The 22,712-nt window shown below is 41.4% G+C and overlaps 3 protein-coding genes across 3 annotated transcripts; 1 reads left to right on the forward strand and 2 right to left on the reverse strand.

The window, feature by feature from the left end:
* Positions 1-360: 360 nt before the first annotated feature.
* gtf3ab (general transcription factor IIIA, b) lies at positions 361-2,726 on the reverse strand. Its single transcript, XM_075452338.1, has 9 exons — positions 2,279-2,726; positions 2,053-2,147; positions 1,857-1,953; positions 1,660-1,748; positions 1,497-1,570; positions 1,339-1,419; positions 1,010-1,242; positions 612-665; positions 361-520 (listed from the first exon to the last, which is right to left on the reverse strand). The coding sequence occupies exons 1-9, from the start codon at positions 2,465-2,467 to the stop codon at positions 389-391; spliced, it is 1,044 nt and encodes a 347-aa protein (XP_075308453.1). The 5' UTR covers positions 2,468-2,726; the 3' UTR covers positions 361-388.
* Positions 2,727-7,831: 5,105 nt separating this feature from the next.
* Positions 7,832-10,487, reverse strand: rpl21 (ribosomal protein L21). Its single transcript, XM_075452953.1, has 6 exons — positions 10,389-10,487; positions 9,609-9,687; positions 9,142-9,203; positions 8,907-9,019; positions 8,235-8,385; positions 7,832-7,953 (listed from the first exon to the last, which is right to left on the reverse strand). Exons 2-6 carry the CDS (start codon positions 9,673-9,675, stop codon positions 7,864-7,866), a joined length of 483 nt encoding a protein of 160 aa, XP_075309068.1. The 5' UTR covers positions 9,676-9,687; positions 10,389-10,487; the 3' UTR covers positions 7,832-7,863.
* Positions 10,488-10,811: 324 nt separating this feature from the next.
* On the forward strand, positions 10,812-21,964 carry usp12a (ubiquitin specific peptidase 12a). The gene is made up of 9 exons (XM_075452950.1): positions 10,812-11,072; positions 12,049-12,129; positions 12,775-12,988; positions 13,186-13,421; positions 13,531-13,607; positions 14,104-14,187; positions 14,299-14,496; positions 20,911-20,989; positions 21,085-21,964. Exons 1-9 carry the CDS (start codon positions 11,025-11,027, stop codon positions 21,184-21,186), a joined length of 1,119 nt encoding a protein of 372 aa, XP_075309065.1. The 5' UTR covers positions 10,812-11,024; the 3' UTR covers positions 21,187-21,964.
* The last annotated feature ends 748 nt before the right edge of the window (positions 21,965-22,712 follow it).

Genomic DNA, 22,712 nt, shown 5'->3' on the forward strand with positions numbered 1-22,712 from the left:
GACTATTGAAAACCAGTCTAGCGCATTTTAGTAGCGACTTTAAAGGGAGTTCCAAGTTTCTGTGCCCAGGAGGCTCGAGAGATTTGAACCATCGGGTCCCTCTACGAACACGCACCCTAAATATTTGCATCAACACTGGGCATTCACCTTGATCAGTCTTAATACAAAAACCATACCAGACAAAGATAAGCAAAATGGCTGCATTGATACAGGTGGCCGAAAATGTCAGCCCTCACACCTGACGTTAAAACCCATTCTACCTAGATGTAGACATACAGGTATGTAAAGACTGACCGTTTAATGCTTTACTGAATGAGGCTTTATTCACACATGCTTAAAGTATAACAGAAATGTTTCATTTAACACATCCAAGTCAATTAGTACAGCCTCAAGATTCGTCATCTAAAGTTGTGTTGCACAGCTTTGCAGCAAGCTTATCGGTTTCCACTTGACTGGCTGCAGCTGCCTGTTTGACCTGCTGCACCATCCTGCAGGGCTGGTTCTTTTTAGGTTGCATTTTCTGGAATGGGAGCACAAATGTAAAACTACCACCCCATGCACAAGGACACAGGAGAAATTTATCTTTTTTTTTTTTATAAAGGACACCTTACCTTCAGCTTTCTCTTCGCGGGGTCATGCACCACTCCGTGTCGCCACAGGCTTTCCTAATAAATGAGTTTCAATAGTTCCAGCATTTTAACAGATCAAGTCATCCAAAGTAAAGGGGGGGTAAAAAGTCTGTTTGTCATTTTTCTGTATGTTACCTTAAAAGCAATTAATCCCAACCTTTATATTTACCGTTCATAAAAAAATAAAAAAAAAAATAAAATAAAAAAAAAAATAAAATAAAAAAAAATTCTGCAATGTTGCAGAGTTTCTTTCAATTAGCTGCTCATGTCAGACTCTACAACATCTGCTGGATAAATGTAAGGGCAGACCAGTTCCAAACAACTTGTGTGCTCATGGTTGCCTTGCTAGTGCCTACCCCCACCCTGAGGCGATTGCTGACCTTCATGGCGAAACTCTTCCCACAGCCAGAGTAGGCACACCTAAAGGGTTTCTTCCCCTCATGGTCACCCTGTACATGATTCTCCAAGTTGAAGCGACGAGTGAACTTCTTGTCACAGCCTTCTCTGGGGCATGAAAACCATCTCTTCTCCCCAGAGTGGACACGCAGCTCGTGCAGGTGCAGGAACCAGGCGTTGTTGAAGAGCTTTTTGCAGTTGCCACATGGCACCTTGACTGAGTGTAAAGTTGTCAAAAATGTGCCAGCCATGTTTCAGCATCTTATGAACAAATTATATTAGAAGTATTGCATAAAAAGAGGCATAGCTATACCTTTATGTTCGTTTCTGTGCTTCAGATATTCTGTCCATGTTTTCCCCTGGAAAGGACACAATTCAGTGTCACAAGAATAACCTGCAGCAGAGATACAACGATTTAAGTTGAGCATGGATTGAAAATAAACAAGCCACACATTCTGGTAACCAACCAACCTTCATGCACTTTCTGATGATGCTTCAGTTTTCCCTGACTGAGAAATTCTCTTGTACATCCGCTGAAAGAGCAACTATGTAAAAACAAAGACAAAAAAAAAAAAGTTTGGGAGGTGCCAAAGACCAAAATTGTTATTCATACATCTATTTTTAAGTTACCCACTGAAAAGGCAGAGGCTGTTGGTGCTCACACTTGTGGGTTTTCAGTTGGCTTCTCTTGTTGAAATCCTTTCCACAGCCCTGAATGTCGCACTAAAGAAAACAAAAAGACAAGTGCAAAAGCGATTCAGAATTACAGTCAATCACGGCCAAGAGAGATTTGCAAAATAAAATTTAGAAGTAAAGGAAGGATAGCTGTACTTGATATCGTTTTTCCTGGTGCTGGTGGACTCGAGCCATGTGGTTCTTCAAGCTGGCATTTGTGACAAAGGCCTCAGAGCATCCATCAGCCAGACACCTGGAGAGCAGAGCAGGTAACAGTAGGCTACTGTGGAAAAAAGAAAAACTCTGAAAGTTTCTTTGCCTGATAATTTCAGTCAGGGACGAGGTAGCTTACTTGTGTGGCTTCTCCCCACTATGACTCAGCTCATGTCTGCCGAGCTGATAGCGAGTGCAGAAGCTCTTGTTACAGGTCTCACAGGAAAATGGTTTCTGACACAAAGGAAACAAAAAAAATTGTGCCAATTAAAAGTCATTCAATCCCAACTTTTAGCTGTTGGTGAATCTCCCGTCAGCCGTTTACGCATGTTCACTTTGACTTCTCGTATTCCCCAGCCACTTACCAACCCTGTGTGTTTGCATAGGTGAGCCTCTAGCTTCCATGACTTACTAAATGTAGCCTTGCAATCAAAAAAAGAGCAAACATAGCTTTTTTGGCTTTGCAATCTTTCCCCCATCTTTAATAACAATTTTAGGTGTCGTGTTGTGATCACAAACGTAAGTTGGCAGGACACTAAGTGACCCACAGCCATTAGCTCACCTGTGTTTAATTTATCTTATTGGAATGTACCATTTGTGGAGGAGAGCGGGGTGTCTTGCCTCATTCAAATGTGAATCTCAGGATTTCTCTGGAGAAATTTGATAAAACTTGTTATTGCTGACCTCAGAGTCTCCCACTCCCACACTCAGTGGTGTATGTGATTTTAGATGCTGGAAAATGATTTAACTTCCTTAGTTTAATAGTGATTTCACAGCTACCCAAACACTATAAAGTCTAGGGGTCTTTCCTCCACACTGATTGATACAAGCTTTAAAAATGTCAGCCTGTCGACTCGCAGGATGTACCCGTATCTGCTGATCTGCTGTGTGGTGCACAGGCAGGGAGGGAGGCGACTACATGTCTCCATTTATCAGAATATTCTGAATTTAGCCCTCTAATATTTATCTTATCAGTCCTCCAATAACACTCTCCGATAAGTGTGATTTATTGTCGGTGAAGTTGGTCTTCAGTGTGATCCTTTGTCACAAGAAACTAAAACTCAAAGCCGGAGTGTGTAACTGCTGAAGAACAAAATGACACGTTTTCTCGCAAATGGGAAATTCCGTTGCACTGCTGATTTGATAATTAATTGAATAAGGGGACATTTTAGTGCTTTGAGCTCAACTTTCTACTTGTGAAATGAAAAAGTTGTTATCTCTGCATTTGAAAGTCACATGCCTCAAGTCAGCGTAAATGCTATAACTACCTTTTACTTAAAGCCGATACTCACATATTAAACTAATTTAACTACGTAAGACTACGTCACTGTTTTTGACGAGTTCATGCTGAGACACGTGCAGTAGTGACTAATTCTGAGAGACTGGGCCCCTGGACACAAAGTGGTAAAAGGATCCTCTCTTTTAACTTGGAGAGCACAAATGATAGAGATGTGTATCAGCCCTTTCAACTGCTTATCTTCTTATTCCCTCACCTATTTGTTTGTCTTTTTTGGGGGGGCTAGAAACATATACTTGAAGACTTTTCATTGTTTTTTTGTCGTTGTTGTGAATTCTCAAGTCAGTGTTTTTGTGTGTGTGTTTTGTCTTTAAAGTTGTTTTTTCTTTTTTTTTTAAATTGAAAAATTGTAGTTTTTTTTTTTTTTTTTAAGGAGTTTTCCTGGGTCATCTTGTCATTGTTTTGCACCTCTTTGTGGTTTTTTGATTTACTGACAAGTATCAACCGGCATCTTGTAAGAAGTCTCTCAGACTGCTTGGGCCCCAGTGCACAAAGAAATCCTTTCATGTTTATCCATTATAACGCCATATCTGCTCCAAATTTAGCAAGAATTAGACACCGATATTCCAGAAAACAAAGCCTATACAGACATTGGAAGTATTGTTTCTTTATAAATTCAATTTGTCTTTCTAGATCCAAAACGTTATTAAGCCTTAAAACACATGAGCCTGAAATTCTAAGGCTTGAAAAGAGTCGCAGACAATCAAATGGCACTATCTGCTTGTCTAAACATTACAGATCACCTTCTGCGTCCATGCCCTGCTCTCATGTGAAACCTTTGACTGACTTTTGTGAATAAGGCCTATTGAGAGCCTAGTGGGCGTCACCTCAGCGCCCTCCCACGCTTCAGGTAAGCATGCCTGGGTCAGTTGACATTGTTATCAACCTTCTCCTCTTCTCATCCAGCCCCCTCTCACCACTACCACCTCCACCTCTGCCTGTGCTGTCATGGATAGGATCAATACAGCTGGCCCAATATCCACATATAACGCCATGCTTACACCTGGCTGTCTCTGATAACCACACAGACTCTCACCCCACATATCACACACAGAGATACAGCATGTGTTCTGCTTGTCCTGCAGTGGGATTTTTTTCTATGCCTTTATCAGACGCAGGAAACCTTCAGGCCTACTGCCAAAAAAAAAAAAAACACCCACAGTTGCATCACTGTCACAAATATAACTCTTGTGACCACTTTGGGTTTGTTTTATTAAAGAACTAGAGGAGCGTGAGAAATTGTGAGACATAAGGAGATCGCTTGGTTAAGCGGATTCAATCCAGTGCAATACAAATCAAAGACATTTCATCTATGGTCTTCACAGCACAGGGACAAAAGGAATAAACCCCATTTACAGATTGCTGTTATTTTTAATTAGAGATTCCACTTACAGTCATACTGTATCTCCTTCCAGAATGAATGCTCCTGTTACTCCTAAAACAAATCAACATTGACAATACTTCTTACAAGAACTCATACTGTCAGAGCACTTTAAGTAAAACTGACACTAAGTCTGAATTCTCATAAAGTTTTATCTCAAACCCAAGGCACAAAGACAAAAAGTCTCTCTCAGACGGATTCAACTAAGGTGTGCAGGCTTATAATTGTGAAACGTCATATCTGTATATCTCTTATGTGCAGCAGTTCTACACAAAACTCTCGTCTGTGTTCGCAGACCAATTATCTACTGTTTGTGTGTCTGTGTGTGTGTGGGTGGGGGGGTTAATAAGTAACACCTGGGTCGATACAGCTGCTCCGAGCTGCTGGCTGAGCTGACAGACTCAATCTGTGTGTGTCAAACGTGTGTGATTAAGGAGTTCATAGTGCTCCACAGCTTTTATCCACAAGCCAGGTCTCTCGGCCCTCCACCCTCTTGCTTGCTTTCTCTCTCCTTCTATTTACTTTTTGTTTCTTCAATCAGTAACTTCCATGGGTCACGCTGCTGTGGTGTGTCAGTGAGATCAAACACACAAAGGGCTTACTGTAGACATATAGACAAGCTGAAAATCATAACAGGACAAAGCAAGCAACAGTTGAGATTTATGAAAGCTGGAGCGTTACATATGGGAGAAATGAGCAAAACATAATGTACAGAAAACCAAAGATAACATTTCACTTATCTAAATTCACCTAAGCAAAATCCAGACCCCGGCGATCAATACCAAGAGCTTTGGCTGCCAACCTGCTCATTGATTGATTGCATTTTGTTTTCCATGTGTTTTCCTGGTTTTATCACTTCAGGTTGTTGAACACTTATTACTCTGTCCTGATAAGACCGGTGTCTGAATTCCCTGACCTCAGGCCAGCAGGGTTATGAAGGTGCAGAGAGACAACCTCTGTGAGTTTATCTAAAAGAGGGCTATTGTTCGCAATGGATTGCGACATTCATTTTCCTCTACGCAGAAGTATTTTTTCACTTAACACGTACCATCATCCACAACTTTCTGTCCTTAGAAACAAAAAACAAACAATTGATGAACATGCAGAAATTAAAATAGAATTTCTCTGGATTTTGTTGGTGTGCTGAGCTCCTTCCCAAGCTGCTGGCCCTATCTCCGCAAACTGGCCCTAATTTGTGCAAATATTGGAAAAGTACTGAGGTGGGATGAGATAACCTATTTGTCACATAACCAGCCAGCCATTCAGCCTCCACTGATTAAACAGCTCACATCAAGTAGTCCACACAAACACACACAGAGGTGTGATGAGCGCTCATATAAATCCTTATTTTTTCTCCTATCAAACATTGTATAACTGTGACCATTAAACATATCTGTATTTGTACAGAACACACTCAAGCAGAGAGAATAAAACATTTAACGGGTCCTTTCAACCAATAATTTGCAGCTGATCGTCTGAAAAATGCATACAGAATACAGATCCAGACATAAAATATAAAAACTCAACAATCACGTCATGGTTTTATTTTTTCTGGTCAAAGTTGGATCATGCGGGTGTTAAAATAAGACTTTGAGAAGTTAAATGTGAAATGATTGTTTTTATTGGTAAACACTTAAGGACATTTTTGACTCACCAGAATCATATCTAACCGTGTATCTCTTTGAATGCTCAATTTACTGTTGAATTATTTTTTTTTTCTTATGCTGTCAACTTACTTCTGGAACTTTCTGTAGTCTGAAACAACTGGATGGAAAAATAATGTTATCTGAATAAGAAAGAAAATGATGAACACTTTGCCTTCTACGGACGTGAGAAATCATGAGCCAGATGGTTATTCCGGAATCGTTCCCTTAATAGACCAATAAGTCTCACCTACTGAAATAAAGAAGCATCTCTGGATTATTATCAGGTAAATGTGCTGTTCGGAGGACAGGTCTGACTGTCTGTTAAAGTCAATGCACCTTCAGGCGCATACTGCCACCTACTGCACAACTAGTATAAAGTCTTGTGTCTGTGACGTCATCTCTTTTAACAACATACCTCGAGGGGGTTATGGTCTGTTAATTTAGCTTATAAGCGCCCCCCAGAATCTTCTCTGATTAAACATACAAAGTTCTGGGTGAAAAAAAGTTGGAACCCCATCTTTTTTTTAAAACTTATTTACTGTATCATTCAATTTGAAAAGATCTCCAGTATCTTAATTTGTGTTTCCTATTATTCAAGCTGGTGTCATTACCTTTGGAAATTTTAGGAGAGGTTTGGGGGTTACAACTGTGGACTTGGACAGCGTTATTTGTACTACACCACTGAATTACAGGTTCAGCGACAAGTCCTTTCTGAAGCTGCAACATATAGACCGACTCTGCTTTCATTAAATGGCTCAGCTGGGTGGATATTAATAGTTCATGCATGCAATTCAACTTTGAAGCTTCACACTAGATATTTCTATTATACAGACACAAGCAACTCTTCGTGACACTTTCCGGCTTCCAAACACATTTTAGACTCGATGCTTCGACTATCAGCTCACACTTAAAAGGAATGGTCGATGCTTTTATTCGTAAACCGACAAAAATCTAAACGCCAGCTACTTGAATGAACACTTTTCCTGCCAAAATTCATCGCCACTACTCCGACATTGGGAGTTGCAGACTTTTTAATGCTCTAATAATTCTGTATGCCTGATCAGATTGTTGAGAAGACTGATATTTGCCCTCAAAACACTACATTTGGGCAATGTGGAATATTTTGAGTCACATGGGTGATTCTACTGCACAAAGAACAGCTATAAGAGCAACTATACCCAGTTACAGGGTGGCATTGGTGTTGTTGAAAATATTTACATCATAGTCTCAGGGACAATGCAATACTGACAAATGGGGTCATGTTTGAACAGGAGAGATCATCGTTTGTACACAGCCATCTATTATGAGAAAACGTAGTAAATTTCCTTTGTGTACTTTCTCATCTAAAGGTGAACTCAGCTGCTGCAGAAAGTCTTATTTGCACTATTTGAAATTACATACTTGGCTTCTCTTCCTTCTAAGTACAGATGTGAAATGCTTGTGACACATGAGCCAGTCACCCTCAGTTCGCCGGTGAAATGAGTGCTTTCTATTTCATTTTAAGCAATCAAAGGAGGAGAATCATCACTGGGTGATGGCTCAGTGACGTTAAAATGTACATTCAAGTGTAGGAACAGAAAACGGGACAAGAAGCATGTGTACAAACATTTTTATTTGTTGAGCAGTTTATGCCATGAACTCGTAAGGGATGGGCTCCAGCAGCTGGGGCTCGTTTTTCTTGCTGCTGACAAAGTGAGCTCCACGGGGAGGAGCGGGCTGAGGAGGCCAAAAAACAAAGAGGAAATATTAAATCAGTTATTAAAAAGGTACAGACAGATATTAGTCTTAACGTGCGCAAAAAAAGAGAAATTCTCAACACCGTTTTAATCTGATGTCAGCCCACTGGCCTGTTACTATCACCTGGTCTTATTATAAATCAATATATTCCCCCATAGAACATAATTTACAGGCACATATAGTAAATTATTCAACCTTTTATTCTCAAATTCACTTCCAGTTACCCACTATAAAAGGAAACTAATCAATTCAGCCAATACCTGGCGTTTTAGTTCCACCCAGGTGCCTTTCTCCTTGGCCTGCAGCTTCTTGCTCTCGTTCTCTTTGACGCGCTGCAGGAAGCTGTCTCTGCTCTTCGAGTGCTTCACGTGCTCAATGCGCACATTAATCCTCTTGGCAAGGATCTTTCCTCTGCGAAAGCCAGAGATGAAACCAATTCATATGAAATATGTTGAAACTAAACACTGGGCAACTAGGTAGCTATTGCTCATTTTCTATAAAGCTGTACACAAATCTTCATTCCTGTGCTGTACCCTTAATTTCACCCCAGGTCTAAACAGGTCGTTAGGCTGGAGTGCTTAAGGATGAACTGCTTTACCCCATATGAATGACCACCGAGGACAGACAGGTTCAAGGTGGCAAAGTGAAGATGGGGCCATTAGATGGAATGCAAAACCAAACAAACAAGACCTAAATGAAGGCGTTTCACCTCCAGCAAAGTTAAACATTCCTTTAAATGTTACCTAAAAGACTGAACAGCTTTTACTATCAGAGAGTGAGTATCTGAACAAAACACCAGATCTAATCTTATGGGTGAATTAGTTAGCCATTAAATTTTAAAACTTCTACACCATAAAAACATCAAGTAATTTAGTGAGCGCCAACTATATATATAAACCCACATCACTAAATTATAGCCACATTCTACTTACTTGATCTGCTTGTTGACAATGATGCCGACAGCATGTTGGGTTACATTGTAGACACGTCCTGTCTTGCCATGGTAACATTTATGAGGCATACCTTTCTGAATGGTACCTGTGCCCTGGAGAGAGAACACAACACAATGGCATTACAATAACACTGTGTGCATAGAGGTTCGTATTTAACATTAAAGGCCTCGTTAAAGAGACTGAATCCAACAAAATATGCTCCCTAATGTCCCACCTTGATGTCAACGATGTCTTGCTTCTTGTAGATGCGCATATATGTGGACAGGGGGATTGGGCCTGTCAAGTACAAAAAGTCAGTTAGAAAAAGAAAAAGAAAAAAAAGAAGAAAAAAACAGCTGTAATGGACAATTTAATTCTGGAATTTGCACCTCCCAGGAAATGGGTTCAAAATCAGCTTAAGTCTATTCCTTGCCATTCTTCTGACATACAAAAGAGTACGTAGATCCTCCTACTGCTGAGGATGTCAGCTGCTCACCGTTTCCCCACACACAAATATGCATTCATACCAAAATAAAAATGTTGCCAAATGCAGTCAAAGTTCATGCTGGACATAGTTTGAGCAATCAAATTCTTCTCAATATTAGTAGGCTATCCACACTTAAATGTCCACTTGTTACCAAGGTTAAAGTCAATGGCTGGTGTGAACAGACCTATAACTTGCACTTCAAAAGCTGTACTCACCATGCTTGCGGAATGGCCTGCTGAACATATACCTGGTCCCCCTCCTCTTGCCTCTGGTGTTCGTCATGATGCCTGATTACTGGGGAAAGAAACCCAAAAACATCTGTTAAAACAGGGTCTGGTGATTACAGATGTGAATTTTTGGGGGATTCTAAACGAGATCTCAATTTAGTAGTTCATTTTCAATTCACTGCTCAGGATGATCTGGATAACGATTCGTCTTTCATAAAAAAAGTTCGCAAGCTGCGCAAAGATTATGAGGACCATATCCATGGAGAATTAATCCAGTTTTGTCGTAACTAAACAGCTGACTCGAGTAGGTAGCAACAAAACTGTACATCTCTCAAAGTATATTAGCTGGAAAATTCGTAATGTCACCGAATCCGATAATGATATTCTGGTGGAAGAACACCACTGTAACGACTGGCCTAAAATGAAGTGAATTCCAACACACTAGCCAGTTTCAGCAACTTTCTTGTATTGCTGTAATAAACGCTTTTTTTAATCCACGAAAAATACAGGATTAAATGTCTTTCAGTGGGTTGTCAAAGGGAAAAAACGGCTTCTAAACAGTTCTCAGCCGAACAGGGCCGCATGGAGAGCCACGCTGCTGGTCCTGTTGAGATTTAACGATCAATATCAGCCTACAGAACCATGTTTCAAACAACAATACCCCAGTGGTGTGTGAAGAAATACCTTCGGTGTATGTACGAATGGTAGTAAGTGCGAAAAAGATGAAAATAACAAGGAAAATATAAATTAAAACGGAGAACAACTTACCCCCGGTCTCAACAAGATGGCGGGTACGGCGGAAAGAGAGATTGAAGGCCCCCAAACTCCGCCTTTCGAGGCAAAATACAGGCAGGCCGCAACATTGCCTGAACTGAGATTAAATACGTGGTAAATGCTCAACAGAGTCGAACTAAATGAGTGAAATTCTTATTGAAGGAAGGATTCAAACCAAAGATATTCGCCAAGTTGAATGATGCCACCAGATCAGATTTAATTATATATATTTTTTACACTGTTTTCTATCTTGTACGTATATTTGCAACAGTTTTAATAAGTTGTATTACGTTCAAATCTGTTGATCTGTAATAATACCCGACGAAAGTGAAACCTGTTTTTTGTTTTTATTACAATGACCTTTAGAAAAGACGTTGCTTAACTTTTTTTCAACAAATAAGTCTCTCTTTCACATTTAGGATACAAACGTAACAGTCAAAAGCGACAAAGCTTCTATAATCGACATTAACCGAAGACGGAAGCAACCAGCAGTGAGTGCTCTCGTCTTCTTGAGCTATTACTTGAGACCTTCCTCCGCAAGCTCAGCAGAACAACTCGCCTGTCCTCACGAGAGGATCCAGCCCAGTCTTGTCAGCTCGCAGCGGTCTTGTGGAAGATGGCGCTAGTCGAATGGAAATCCTAATGACAGTCTCCAAATTTGCCTCTTTTTGTACCATGGTGAGTGCACGGTAGTCTCACATCAGAATTTTTCTGATTATAGGCTGATACTGAAATTGTGACTGCATTGTTATTGGCTATTTGAGGCGTTTAGATATACAATAAAACAGTTCATTTTACTGACTGTGCTAGCCAAGCAGTATTCGTCATGTAGCGAAGCGAGCAGCCACCCACCGCCTTCTCTGCTCTGCTCTTCTTGTTCACGACATTACACGGACACTCACTAGTGTCGAATGCTTTTGTTAACTCGTTGCTTCACAGCTTAGTTGGTCGATATTTATCACAACTTGTGCGAGGACGGTGACAGTGCACCTGCTGTGGATTCATTGCTAACTTGCTAATGTAAAGCTAAACCAGTGTTTCAGCTTGCCAACAACTGGAACAGCTGGATTATGGGTACATTCAGTCTGTGAAACGTTTAATCTCCATTATGAGTGGGGAAGCAATGAACACAAATCTAAGTTATTAGGTTGGCCTTTGACAAGCTATCCGGTATTATTAAAGCAGACAATGACGACATTGTTTAACATTAGCTGCGCAGTTGTGCACTCGCTCCAGGTCCTCTCTGCAGACTGTTTCTGTCTACACATCAAATCACAGTTCATTGGCCCTTACCGAGGCATATTAGAGGAATATTTGCTTCCCCAAACAGCCACCGAGTCATGTTCAAGCTTGTTTTGCCTCTATGCTGAGACACTCAGCTGTCACCCAGAGCGAGTTTTACGTTTTAAAGCCTCTTGGGATGGGTTTAATTACTGGTTAGCCCACCTTTTAATGTAACGTCAGAATTATACAAGCTTTTAGCTCTGACTAGTCTTGGGCTTTTAGGCACCCATTAGATTTTCTTTTCTTTTTTTTTAATTCTTGCAATATCTGTTTTGAAAATCAAGCTGCCGGACTTCGATGTGGTAGATGCATACTGGTTGACTTCAGAGGCAGTGCTGATGAGTTCTGTGCTTTATCTGTGCATTTACAGGGCGCCAATGCCTCTGCTCTGGAGAAAGAGATTGGATCTGAGCAGTTTCCGGTCAATGAGCACTACTTTGGCCTGGTCAATGTAAGTGACCGATGTTTCTCCTGTGCAGGTTCAGTATAAAGAATACTCCCATTAATAGGAGAGACTTGGTCAACATGTCTTGATTCTAATTTAAATTATGCTGTGTAGACATTGCAGCTTAACTGCTGATACGGATGCTAAATCAAGTGATTTGATAAGACATATAAGCATTTTCCAAAGCATTTAATCTGAATAGAATTTCATTGCCATTTGCAGATATAACAGGAGAGTTTGAAGTGGGTTACTAAGACTGCCCATAAAATTTGATCTGTATTTGCATTTGTACTGCTAGGCAGCAACCTCAAAACTACAGACGTCTACATTCTTGCTACCGCCACATTTCTACACATGTAGGGAATATTATAGAAACAGCATATTTATTCCAGTCAAAGAGAAACTGTGAGATTAAGCTTTAAGATAATTGTTCGGGGCTAATTTTTTCCTGTCGACCAGATTATCAGTGGTTCACGTCACCCCTCCCAATCTGAGGAAAAATCATTCAAGTCTTGATAGATCAGGCTTTCTGGTGCCGATTGCATTGATCTCAGAGGGCGTTTTTGTTTTCATTGTTTTATGATAAAATTAATTTGAGGATATGTTAATTTGTGTCTTGTGTGGTTAATTTTTCTTTTCTTTGTTTTAAAGTTTGGGAACACCTGCTACTGCAACTCGGTGCTGCAGGCTCTGTACTTCTGCCGACCGTTCCGGGAGAAAATCCTGGCGTACCGCAGCCAGCCTCGACGGAAGGAGAATCTGCTCACCTGCCTGGCTGACCTGTTCCACAGTATTGCCAACCAGAAGAGGAAAGTGGGTGTTATACCACCCAAGAAGTTCATCACGCGGCTTCGAAAGGAGAATGGTGAGTGAAAACTGATCTGTTTAGTGAGAAAGCCGTGATGGAGGGGGTGTGTCATCACTTTTAAGAACTGCTTTAAAACTCCGTCATCTCTCGTTTGTCTGCATCGATTGCTCGCTCCCGCAGGGCATCCAGAACGTCTTGTAGTGCCTGTGGAACTTGTGGAAGCTTTAAAGCATCTCTCCTACTTTATTCCTCAGAGCTGTTTGACAACTACATGCAGCAGGATGCCCACGAGTTCCTGAACTACTTGCTCAACACCATTGCTGACCTGCTTCAGGAGGAGAGGAAGCAGGACAAGACGAATGGCCGCCTTGCCAACGGCACATTGGACTCCCAGAACAACAACAGCAATGCTACGCCCGCTCCTACCTGGGTCCACGAGATCTTCCAAGGCACTTTGACCAATGAGACGCGCTGCCTCACCTGTGAAACGGTGAGACGCCTTATCCGTGTTTTGAAGACATTAAACCACCCAGTATTACGTAAAACTAAACAAGCTGGTATATTTTATAATCGCATTTGTTTGTGTTTGCTCTCTCCAGATAAGCAGCAAAGATGAGGACTTTCTGGACCTCTCTGTGGACGTAGAACAGAATACGTCCATCACACACTGCCTCAGGTAAAGCAACACCGTTCCATGCAGAAGCATAGTAGAGTTTGGATTTTCATTTGAGGGTTTTTTTTGGGACCAAAAATGTAATTTGATGATTCTATTTTTTGGGGGAATTATAATTGACAGTTTATTTAATCCTAACCCTCTTTTTTTGAGGTGCTTTAAAGGTTCATTGTACAATGTTTTCAACATTGATGGAGCGGCAAATAATTATTCTCTATGCAGTGTGCAGCAGATAAACTTCCAGTTTACAAGGTGTTGAAAGACAAGGATTTTCTTATTTTTTTGTTCTATCTGTTTTGGTCGTAGATGCTGTCGCTCTAGCGCATAACCCACTGCCTCTTAATGCAACTCTTAAATGTCAAATCAAACAGAAATCCTAATCGGATGAATAAGGAAATTAAAAGCAAAAAGCATTTCAATCTGTTTGTTCAAAATTGCTTCTACTCTAGTGAATTTGAAGTTTGGATGGTTTTCTTTTGCCCTTTCTTTTTTTTCTCAGAGGTTTCAGTAATACAGAGACGCTGTGCAGTGAGTACAAATACTACTGTGAAGAATGTAGAAGCAAGCAAGAGGCACACAAGAGGTCGGTATAAGGTTTATTCCTTTATCAATGTTGTTCAAACATTCTTCTTTTTGGTGTTTAGATCCTGTCTCTGACGCTGCATTTTTTACATTTTTCTTCCCTTAAATGTAGGATGCGTGTAAAGAAACTGCCAATGATCCTGGCTCTGCACCTGAAGCGCTTTAAGTACATGGAGCAGCTGCAGCGCTACACCAAGCTGTCCTATCGCGTGGTCTTCCCCCTGGAGCTCCGCCTGTTTAACACTTCTGGGGACGCCACCAACCCCGAGAGGTTATACGACCTGGTCGCTGTGGTTGTGCATTGTGGGAGGTGTGTATGTGAACACGCAGCCAGAGTACAGCGCCTTCAAACCTGTCAACACAGCAACCAAAGACATGCAGTAAAGTTGGTGTTTGAACAATAATACTCTATTTGACCTATTGGTACAGGATTAAAAGTATCTAAATCCACCTAGCAGGAGAAAAGACAGGCCCTCATCTGTCATTGTTCAGCTTATTATCAGCACCGCTTTTGACCTGGTGTGAGTGGGAGTTGCTGTATCTGTTTATTCAAGGAGTTTCCCTGCTTTTCTGTAAGTCCGTGCTGAAACAAATTCCTGCCCTCCTCAATAATGAAAGGAACAATAAAGCAGGTAAAATGGATTAAAAAGCCAAACTTGGAGTGGATGAAGTGAGCTGGGAGCCCTGAACATATAAACTACATCTGTTTTCTCTTTAGTTGCCCCAAACGAAAAGGTTCCTCAATCAACCAGCAGTTGGCGTTTACATCAAATGGTACGCTGTTTCCCTCAGGCTCAGGGGAGACTTCATATCGGTGCATTACCATAATGATGGGGCATGCTCAAAATTTAATGGCTGCTAATTTGACCAAGAAAATGTAGTGGCTGACTTCTCAACCACAGCCTGTTCTGCTTATGTTATGTGTCAGTTTTTAGGGTGCTGAGACAATAATTAAATGATTGTTAAGAAAGTTCTCCCAGTGAGGCTGAGTCGCTGGAATCGGTTAACAAAACGTTTAATCCCGCAGCAAGGAGACAAGTCTGTGCATCATATCACAAAGTTGACGCAGGGTTGTCTTGAGTTCTAAAATGATACTTCTGCTATTTATGCTTTCTACTACAAAATCATTAGCCACACGAGGTCATGAGACATTCCTGTCGTTCCCTGCTATCACTGTCTATGTTAGATGAGTGCAGTGTAGTTAATATCACAACGTCATGTAAGTCTTCTTTGTTCAGTAGATCAAGGTTCATATAGAAGATGGAACTAGCAAAAATAGGAGGCCTTCCTCAGCATCCAAGGCTAAACTAACAAGATAGGAGGAGGCCTCCCCCAGCACACAGTGGCCCTTAATCTTCCAACACTACTTCCTTTCTTATAGTATAACCTCATGATATTTTCTAACATTTCCCTCCTGTTTATACTAGAAGAAAAGAGGAGTACATCTCTATTTACAGAATATATATATTTTTTACATTCTTTGCATAACCTTGAATATCTTCTAAACTATTGTTCCACACTTCAAGGAGATTTTCATTAAACAAATCATTGAGAATTCACTCGGGGGTCATGCAGTCACTGCTTGGCACGTTAATGTCATTTCCATCATATTCGTGTAGCCCGTCATCATCGTCACTCAGTACCTGCTGATACATTGTGCGGGGAAAAGTGATCTCAATCTACATTCTTATTTATTGTTTCCCACCAGAAAAGAAAAGATTCCAAACCTGAAGCTACTTGATTTATAGCTTTAAACTCATCTGACACTCCTCTTGGAATCCCTATATCTATGTACACTATTGTCAAATGAACCACCAGGCAAGGTTGAACGCTTGCAGCTGCTCAGGAGAGAGTTTGCGACCCAAGACTTTAACATCCCCCACAGGGAATAGATGAAAAGGCATCAGTAGTTGGGCCATCGCGCAGCTGCCCTGCCAGTTAGGCGGAAGGGCGGGCCTCAGTTTCATATCCCCACACATTATCTGCCATACATTATCTCAAATGGAGTTAATCCTGTGCTAGTTGGAGTAATATGCATGTGTAGGACTACTAGTAGTACACGGTAAACCCATTTTTTTTTTCCTGTTTCTTCAATGATTTTCTTCAACCTTGACTTAATTTTTCCATTGTGTCCTTCCACCCATCCTGCTGACTGTGGGTGATGTGCACAGTGGTTTCTACGGTCTATTTTGTAAGTTCTTTGCCATCAGAGAGATAACATTGTTTACAGAGTGTGTCCCTTATCACTGTAGATCTTCTCAGGTATTCCAAATCTAGAATTTATTTATTTTACCCGTGCTTTTGCTACTAAGAGTGCATCTGCCTGTGCGCATGGAAATACTTCAACCCATTTGGTAAAAACATCTATTATCACCAGGCAGAAGCCTTTCCCTTCACATTTATTTAGTTCAATGAAATCCTTACAAATGTGTTGAAAAGGGTACTCTGGCTTAGGGAATTGTCTTCGTTTTGGTCTTAGATTGCTCTGTGGATTGTGTTTTTCACATATTTGACATGTTAGACAAAAGCTTTTTGAGTAATTAGTAAATCCATATGTTGTAAAGACCTTGTTTATTATTGCTACCACCCCTCCTGTTGAGACATGACATAGTCCATGGCTCAATACTGCAGCATATTTAAAGAAGCTTTTTGACAATATGGGTTTTCCTTCAGCTCATTCATACAAGTCTGACTGCGTTGTAAGTGGCACCTTTATTTTGCCACATCTGTCTTTCTTTTTTGTGGAACTGCTTTTTGCATATCACATAATACTTGATGGTCTATTTCTATGAGAGTTTCCTGCTGGGAAAGCAGCTCTTTTTGCTTCTTCATCTGCTTTTCTATTTCCTTTAGAGACAGGATCAGTGTTTCTAATATGTGCAGCACATTTACAGATGGCTACTTTAGCTGGCAGTTGAATAGCATCTAATAATGCTAAAATCAAGTCTTTATGGATTATTGATTTGCCTGTGGATGTCACCATACCTCTGTTTTGGTCGTTTTAAGAGCACTTCAGTTTCTGTTACTACAGCAAATCCTGTAGCATTTGTGCCATCAGGGTTTTTCCTGCTTGACCCATCTACAAACATAGTTACTTCTGCACTTTCATAAGGTGTGTCAGTCAAGTCTGGCCTGGGTAAAACACAGATAGTCATTTCTGACATGCAATCATGAGGCTCTCCATCTTGTGGAGTAGGCAGCAGTGTGGATAGATTAAGTGTTGTACATCTTTCTACAGCGAGGTGTGGCTGTGAAAGGAGAACTATCATGCAGGAGAGATGTCTGCAAGGAGACAGATAATAGATTTTGTTATGTAACCATATCACACCCACTACATGAGGTACCTTAAGTGTTAAAGGGGAACTCCGGTATTTTCAACATTAAGCTTCTTTTCTGAGTCGTCTGCAATGTTTTAGAACCCCCCTCACCGCTTCTTTGATGTTTACTGCTGTCTCCGGTATTTGCCTAATTTTGATTCATCTCAACCTGCTTCAGAATGGCAAGTCATATGCATGTCTTAAAAGGTCCGTAAAAGCACCATAAACGTCCGTTTTCAAAATCATCAACTCACTGGAGTGGTTACTGGTGTGCACTGGTAATCCATATCAAATTTCGTTGCGAAAAGTTGCTTCTGTCGTGTTTTATTTGGCAGCTCGTTCATGCTCGAACTATTTTCTTAGCAGTGGCGGAGTAATATCAACGAACATCCAGTACAAAATGTCAAATAAAACACGACAGAAGCAACTTTTCGCCACGAAATTTGATATGGATTACCAGTGCACACCAGTACCCACTCCGGCGAGTTGATTATTTTGAAAACGGACGTTTATGGTGCTTTTACGGACCTTTTAAGACATGCATATGAGTTGCCATTCTTAAGCAGGTTGAGATGAATCAAAATTAGGCAAATACCGGAGACAGTAGTAAACATCAAAAAAGCGGTGAGGGGGGTTCTAAAACATTGCAGACGACTCAGAAAAGAGGCTTAATGTTGAAAATACCGTAGTTCCCCTTTAATGGGCAAAATAACACTATAGTTGCTGATGCCTGCTCTGCCATAGATGTTGCTGCTACTGCTTGAACACAAGGTGGCAGGGTTCTGGCCACTACATCTAATGTGGAGTCTGTAAAGAGGGACGCACATGGGGACAAGTCCAATCTACTGTTTAGACTAAGGGTTTTGAATAATCTGGTAACCCCAGAACAGCTGAATTGACCAGTAGTTGTTTTATCCTTACAAATGCCTCGTCAGCTTCTAGTGTCCACACTAAGGGATCTGTAGCAGCCAAAGGGATGTCATAGATCAATGCAGACACGGGGGCTGTAAGGAGGGCGTAGTTAGAGATCCAACTCCTGCAAAGGTTGATCATTCCCAGAAAAGGCAACATCTGTCGTTTAGTTCTCGGTTTTGGTGCTTGTAAGATTGCTGTCTCTCTGTCTTCATCTAAGTGTCCTGCGAGAGATTGTAGCATTGATACTTAGCAGTGGTTTCCAACAGTTGTAGCGTGTTTTTACTGACCTTGTGACCTTGTTGGCCTTACAGTCCTGCTCTGCCAGTGAGGCCAAAAGAATGTCATCCACATATAACAATATCTGGCTGTCATTAGGAGGACTGAACTTGGCTATGTTGGCTGACATTACTTGTGAGAAAATAGTTGGTGATTCACAATATCCTTGTGGAAGCCTGGTATAAGTGTACCTTTTCATTTTGTTGGTAAAAGCAAACCAAAATTGACTATCTGGGTGCACAGGTACTGAGAAGAAGGCATTACTAATATCTACAACAGAGAAGTACTTGTTCTTAGGTGACATCATTTAACAGAGTGTGTGGATTTGGTACTGTGGGGGCATGCGGTGTAACAGCTGTTAACCGCCTGCAGACCTTGCACCACCCTCCTCCTGGAGGGAGGAACCTTTTTTACAGGAAACAATGGAGTGTATTACATGGAGAGTCTGAACGTTCTACTATAACGCCTGCTTTAAGAGAATCTTCCAGTATACGTGCTGTCTGCCTCAGCTTCTGATCTAAGTGGATATTGTCTCTGATGTGGCCGGAAATATGACTTAAGAGTTATAGAGACAGGTTCAACACCTTTTATTTACCCTTCTTGTGCTGTTCTCTTTTCTCTGTGAGCCAGGCCTGTGCCCGTGTGAGGCTGTTCTTCTTATTTTTCTGGCATGCACTCTCTATGTCTTTCACAAATTTTTATGGATTCTTCTACACTGAGATTTCCAAAAAAAAAAAAAAAATGTATTTTCCCATCTGTCTTAGTATTTAATATGATCTGGGTCCCGTTGAAACATGTATTTAACATCCCCACTTAATTCCCTGTTTGCTTTACAACAAGTGTTCCCCATTTTCTGTCCCTTCAGTAGCCAAACAATTCCTATGAAGCACACCCGAGCAACTGGTCCAATCAGTGAAACACTGCTTTTGCTGTCACCGTCAGGTTTCCACAGCCAGACGGTTTGTTATCACCGCGAGTTTCACTAAGACACTACTGAATAACTACCACCCAACACAGTTCAAACACACATGACATTCATATATATACAAACAATTATTTATCGCGATTTGTCATCTCTGTTTTTAACTTGCACACAGAGTTATTTAGTCCTGTAGTCTTCTCACACAGACTATGGTCGTTAACATTTTAACTTCACTGGCTTTTACAGATCTTCGTTAAGTAAAAGTAAGTTTTTTCTAACCACGAATCCAGCGAGTCTGGCCACTGATTCAAAAATACGATCTCATCACCTTTCCCCCTTCCAGTGGAAGCTGGCCTCTGAATAACAGTAATGCATCTGGAGGTCTTTCGTTAGGAGTGCCCCCTAACGATTTTAGCTCCAACCCTGGACGGCGGAAAGGATGAAAGGATGAGATCCGGCTCGAAGGACCACGTTATTATTGTTAAGAAAATTCTCCCAATGACGCTCAAAATCGCTGGATTCAAGTTAACAAAAAGTTTAATCTCGCAGCAAGGAAACAAGTCTGCGCAACATGTCACAAAGCTGACACAGGGTTGTCTGAGTTCTAAAATGATACTTCTGCTATTTATGCTTTCTACTACTGAAGCATTGGCCACATGAGGTCATGAGTGCAGTGTAGCTAATATCGTGACGTCATGTAAGACTTCTATGTTCAGTAGATCAAGGTTCATACGGAGGATAGAACTAGCAAAGCCTTCTTCAGCACACAGTGTCCTTTAATCTTCCAACACCGTAAAACATTCTTGCACACAATACGTCTTTTCTTCTAGTATAATCTCATTTGTCTAACAATGATGCTATATTGAATTTACTGTTCCTGTTTGACGGCGTTGTTTCAAGACTAAATACTCACACCTCAGCACTCCTTATATTCCAGCAGACTCCAGGATACATTTCCACAAAATGTGCATGCTTCAATACAACTTTCAAGTACGATGCGTTAACAGCTCTTTAACTGTTGGTGGGTGCAGTGTCTCCCACTCAAACACAGCTGTACCGATACTAAAGGCCAGGTCAAAATTACATGATGTTTATGCCATGTTCATAAAATATCAGTGTAAAATGATCAATTGTGTTTATGTGAACACATAAGTATTAATTAAAAAGCCTCAGTGGGTCTTACTTGTTGCTTGATGATAAAGAGGCGTCTGAAAATCAGAAAAATATGGATGCCTCACACCAACGTGAACATGGCTGTTTCTGAGAAATACATGTTTTTTTTCTTTCTTTTCAGTGGTCCAAATAGAGGTCACTACATTGCCATAGTGAAAAGTCATGACTTCTGGTTGCTGTTTGATGACGATATTGTCGAGGTGAGTGAGTTGATTTGTGTGCATTTCTAATTTAGCTCTTACAGCAAACACATATTCATCTAACCTCGCCTCGTATCTGTTTTCTGCTTGTTTAGAAAATCGACGCGCAGGCCATAGAGGAGTTCTATGGTCTCACTTCTGAAATCTCCAAGAACTCAGAGTCGGGCTACATCCTCTTTTACCAGTCTAGAGACTGAAGGTGGATCCGAGCGCTTCACCACTTAAACAAGAAGAGACGCTCTCTTCCCTCTTTGTGGGGAGCAGCAGACTGAAAACAGACCACAGCCGCCCGCACGGTGTCATACCTGCCTGCACAGCTGGAATTCATACCTGTGCTTTAACGCAGTCAGCTCTGCAGCTCAGCCGTGGAAGCCCCCCCCCCCCCCCCCCCCTTTACATACCAGCTGACCCTGCTGGCCTCCATGTCCTTTCTGTCCCCTCATCCACTGCTGCTGCTGCCAGGACAATGAGAAGATAACGAATGAAACTGTCTAGATTGTTTTAAAAAAAGAAAAAAAAAAAAGAACGAGGGTTGTACAGATGTTGATCGGTTGTATGAGTGGTGTTCTAGTTTTTGCCTTGGGTGTGGGGTGAATGGGTATTTAATTCATATGATGTAACGCTGGCCTGGAGTCTTCACCTCCCGCAGTGCTAACTAAACATGGAAGGAGTTTTTTGGCCATGGATGTAAAGAGGGATGGACGGGAGGTGGGTGTCCCACTTGTAGGGCACACTGGGCTGTGTATTTCTACAGTGTACAGAATGGTATTTGTATAAATATTACAAAAAAGATAATATTATCATTGGAAATTGTTAGAGCTTGAGAAGATGTATTAACACTACGGTGCACTTTTGATACTGTTTTGTAGGTGTCGGCAAGCTTAATGTGAGGGTTTGCTTGGAAAAGGCCTGTTGTGAAGCGATCATTTTCTGTTTTAAAGAAAAAGAAATAAAGCCAGTAAGACTGATGGACAACGTGTTCTCCTTTCTGAGTCCCACAGGTGCGCACTGATGACTCATAGGGGCTCGATGTCGCCCCTAGGCGGTGGGCTCTGATATCCCTGCTTTCCCATTGCAACAGGAGCTAATTATAATCCATTTAGACCAGAAAGGCAGGTGCTTTGGAAAAAACGCGCACAGCCGGCTTATGCTGATGTGGTCAATGATATGCATATCTGTCGGCTGACTGGAAGCAGGCTGCATGAAATGTGACGGAGAAGATGGAGGACAGGGTGAGGAAGGAAACGGGAGGGAGGGGAGGGGAGGGGAGGGGAGGGGAGGGGAGGGGAGGGGAGGGGAGGGGAGGGGAGGGGGTTGGTGACACATGAGGGTTGCTGTTAATAGCACAGACGGAACCAGAATAGCGGAGCGTCGCCGGAGGAAAGCGAGTCTCTGCATCCAGCATCTTCATATCTGGAACTGGAGTCAGGACCCCAAAACAGAAAAAAAACTTTTGAAAAACAACCCGTATATAATGCAAACTAACAAAGCAGTGCAGGGTGGACGCACTGTATGTTCACGTGATCCGTAACAAGCTTTATTAAATGAAGGACAAATGATGTAACATAAAGTCGAGCCTGTCAGGTCATATTGAAACGCGCAGGCACCTGGAAATTACGCATTAAGCGTATCTGTCCTTGATAGAGCACGGGTCAGACATTAACGGAGTTCAATCCGTCTCTGGCAGTCTGGCCCTTCTGGGACTCCTCCTCCATCGTCGACC

This window comes from Odontesthes bonariensis, chromosome 20, assembly GCF_027942865.1.
Source record: "Odontesthes bonariensis isolate fOdoBon6 chromosome 20, fOdoBon6.hap1, whole genome shotgun sequence".
In the NCBI taxonomy this organism is placed as follows: domain Eukaryota; kingdom Metazoa; phylum Chordata; class Actinopteri; order Atheriniformes; family Atherinopsidae; genus Odontesthes; species Odontesthes bonariensis.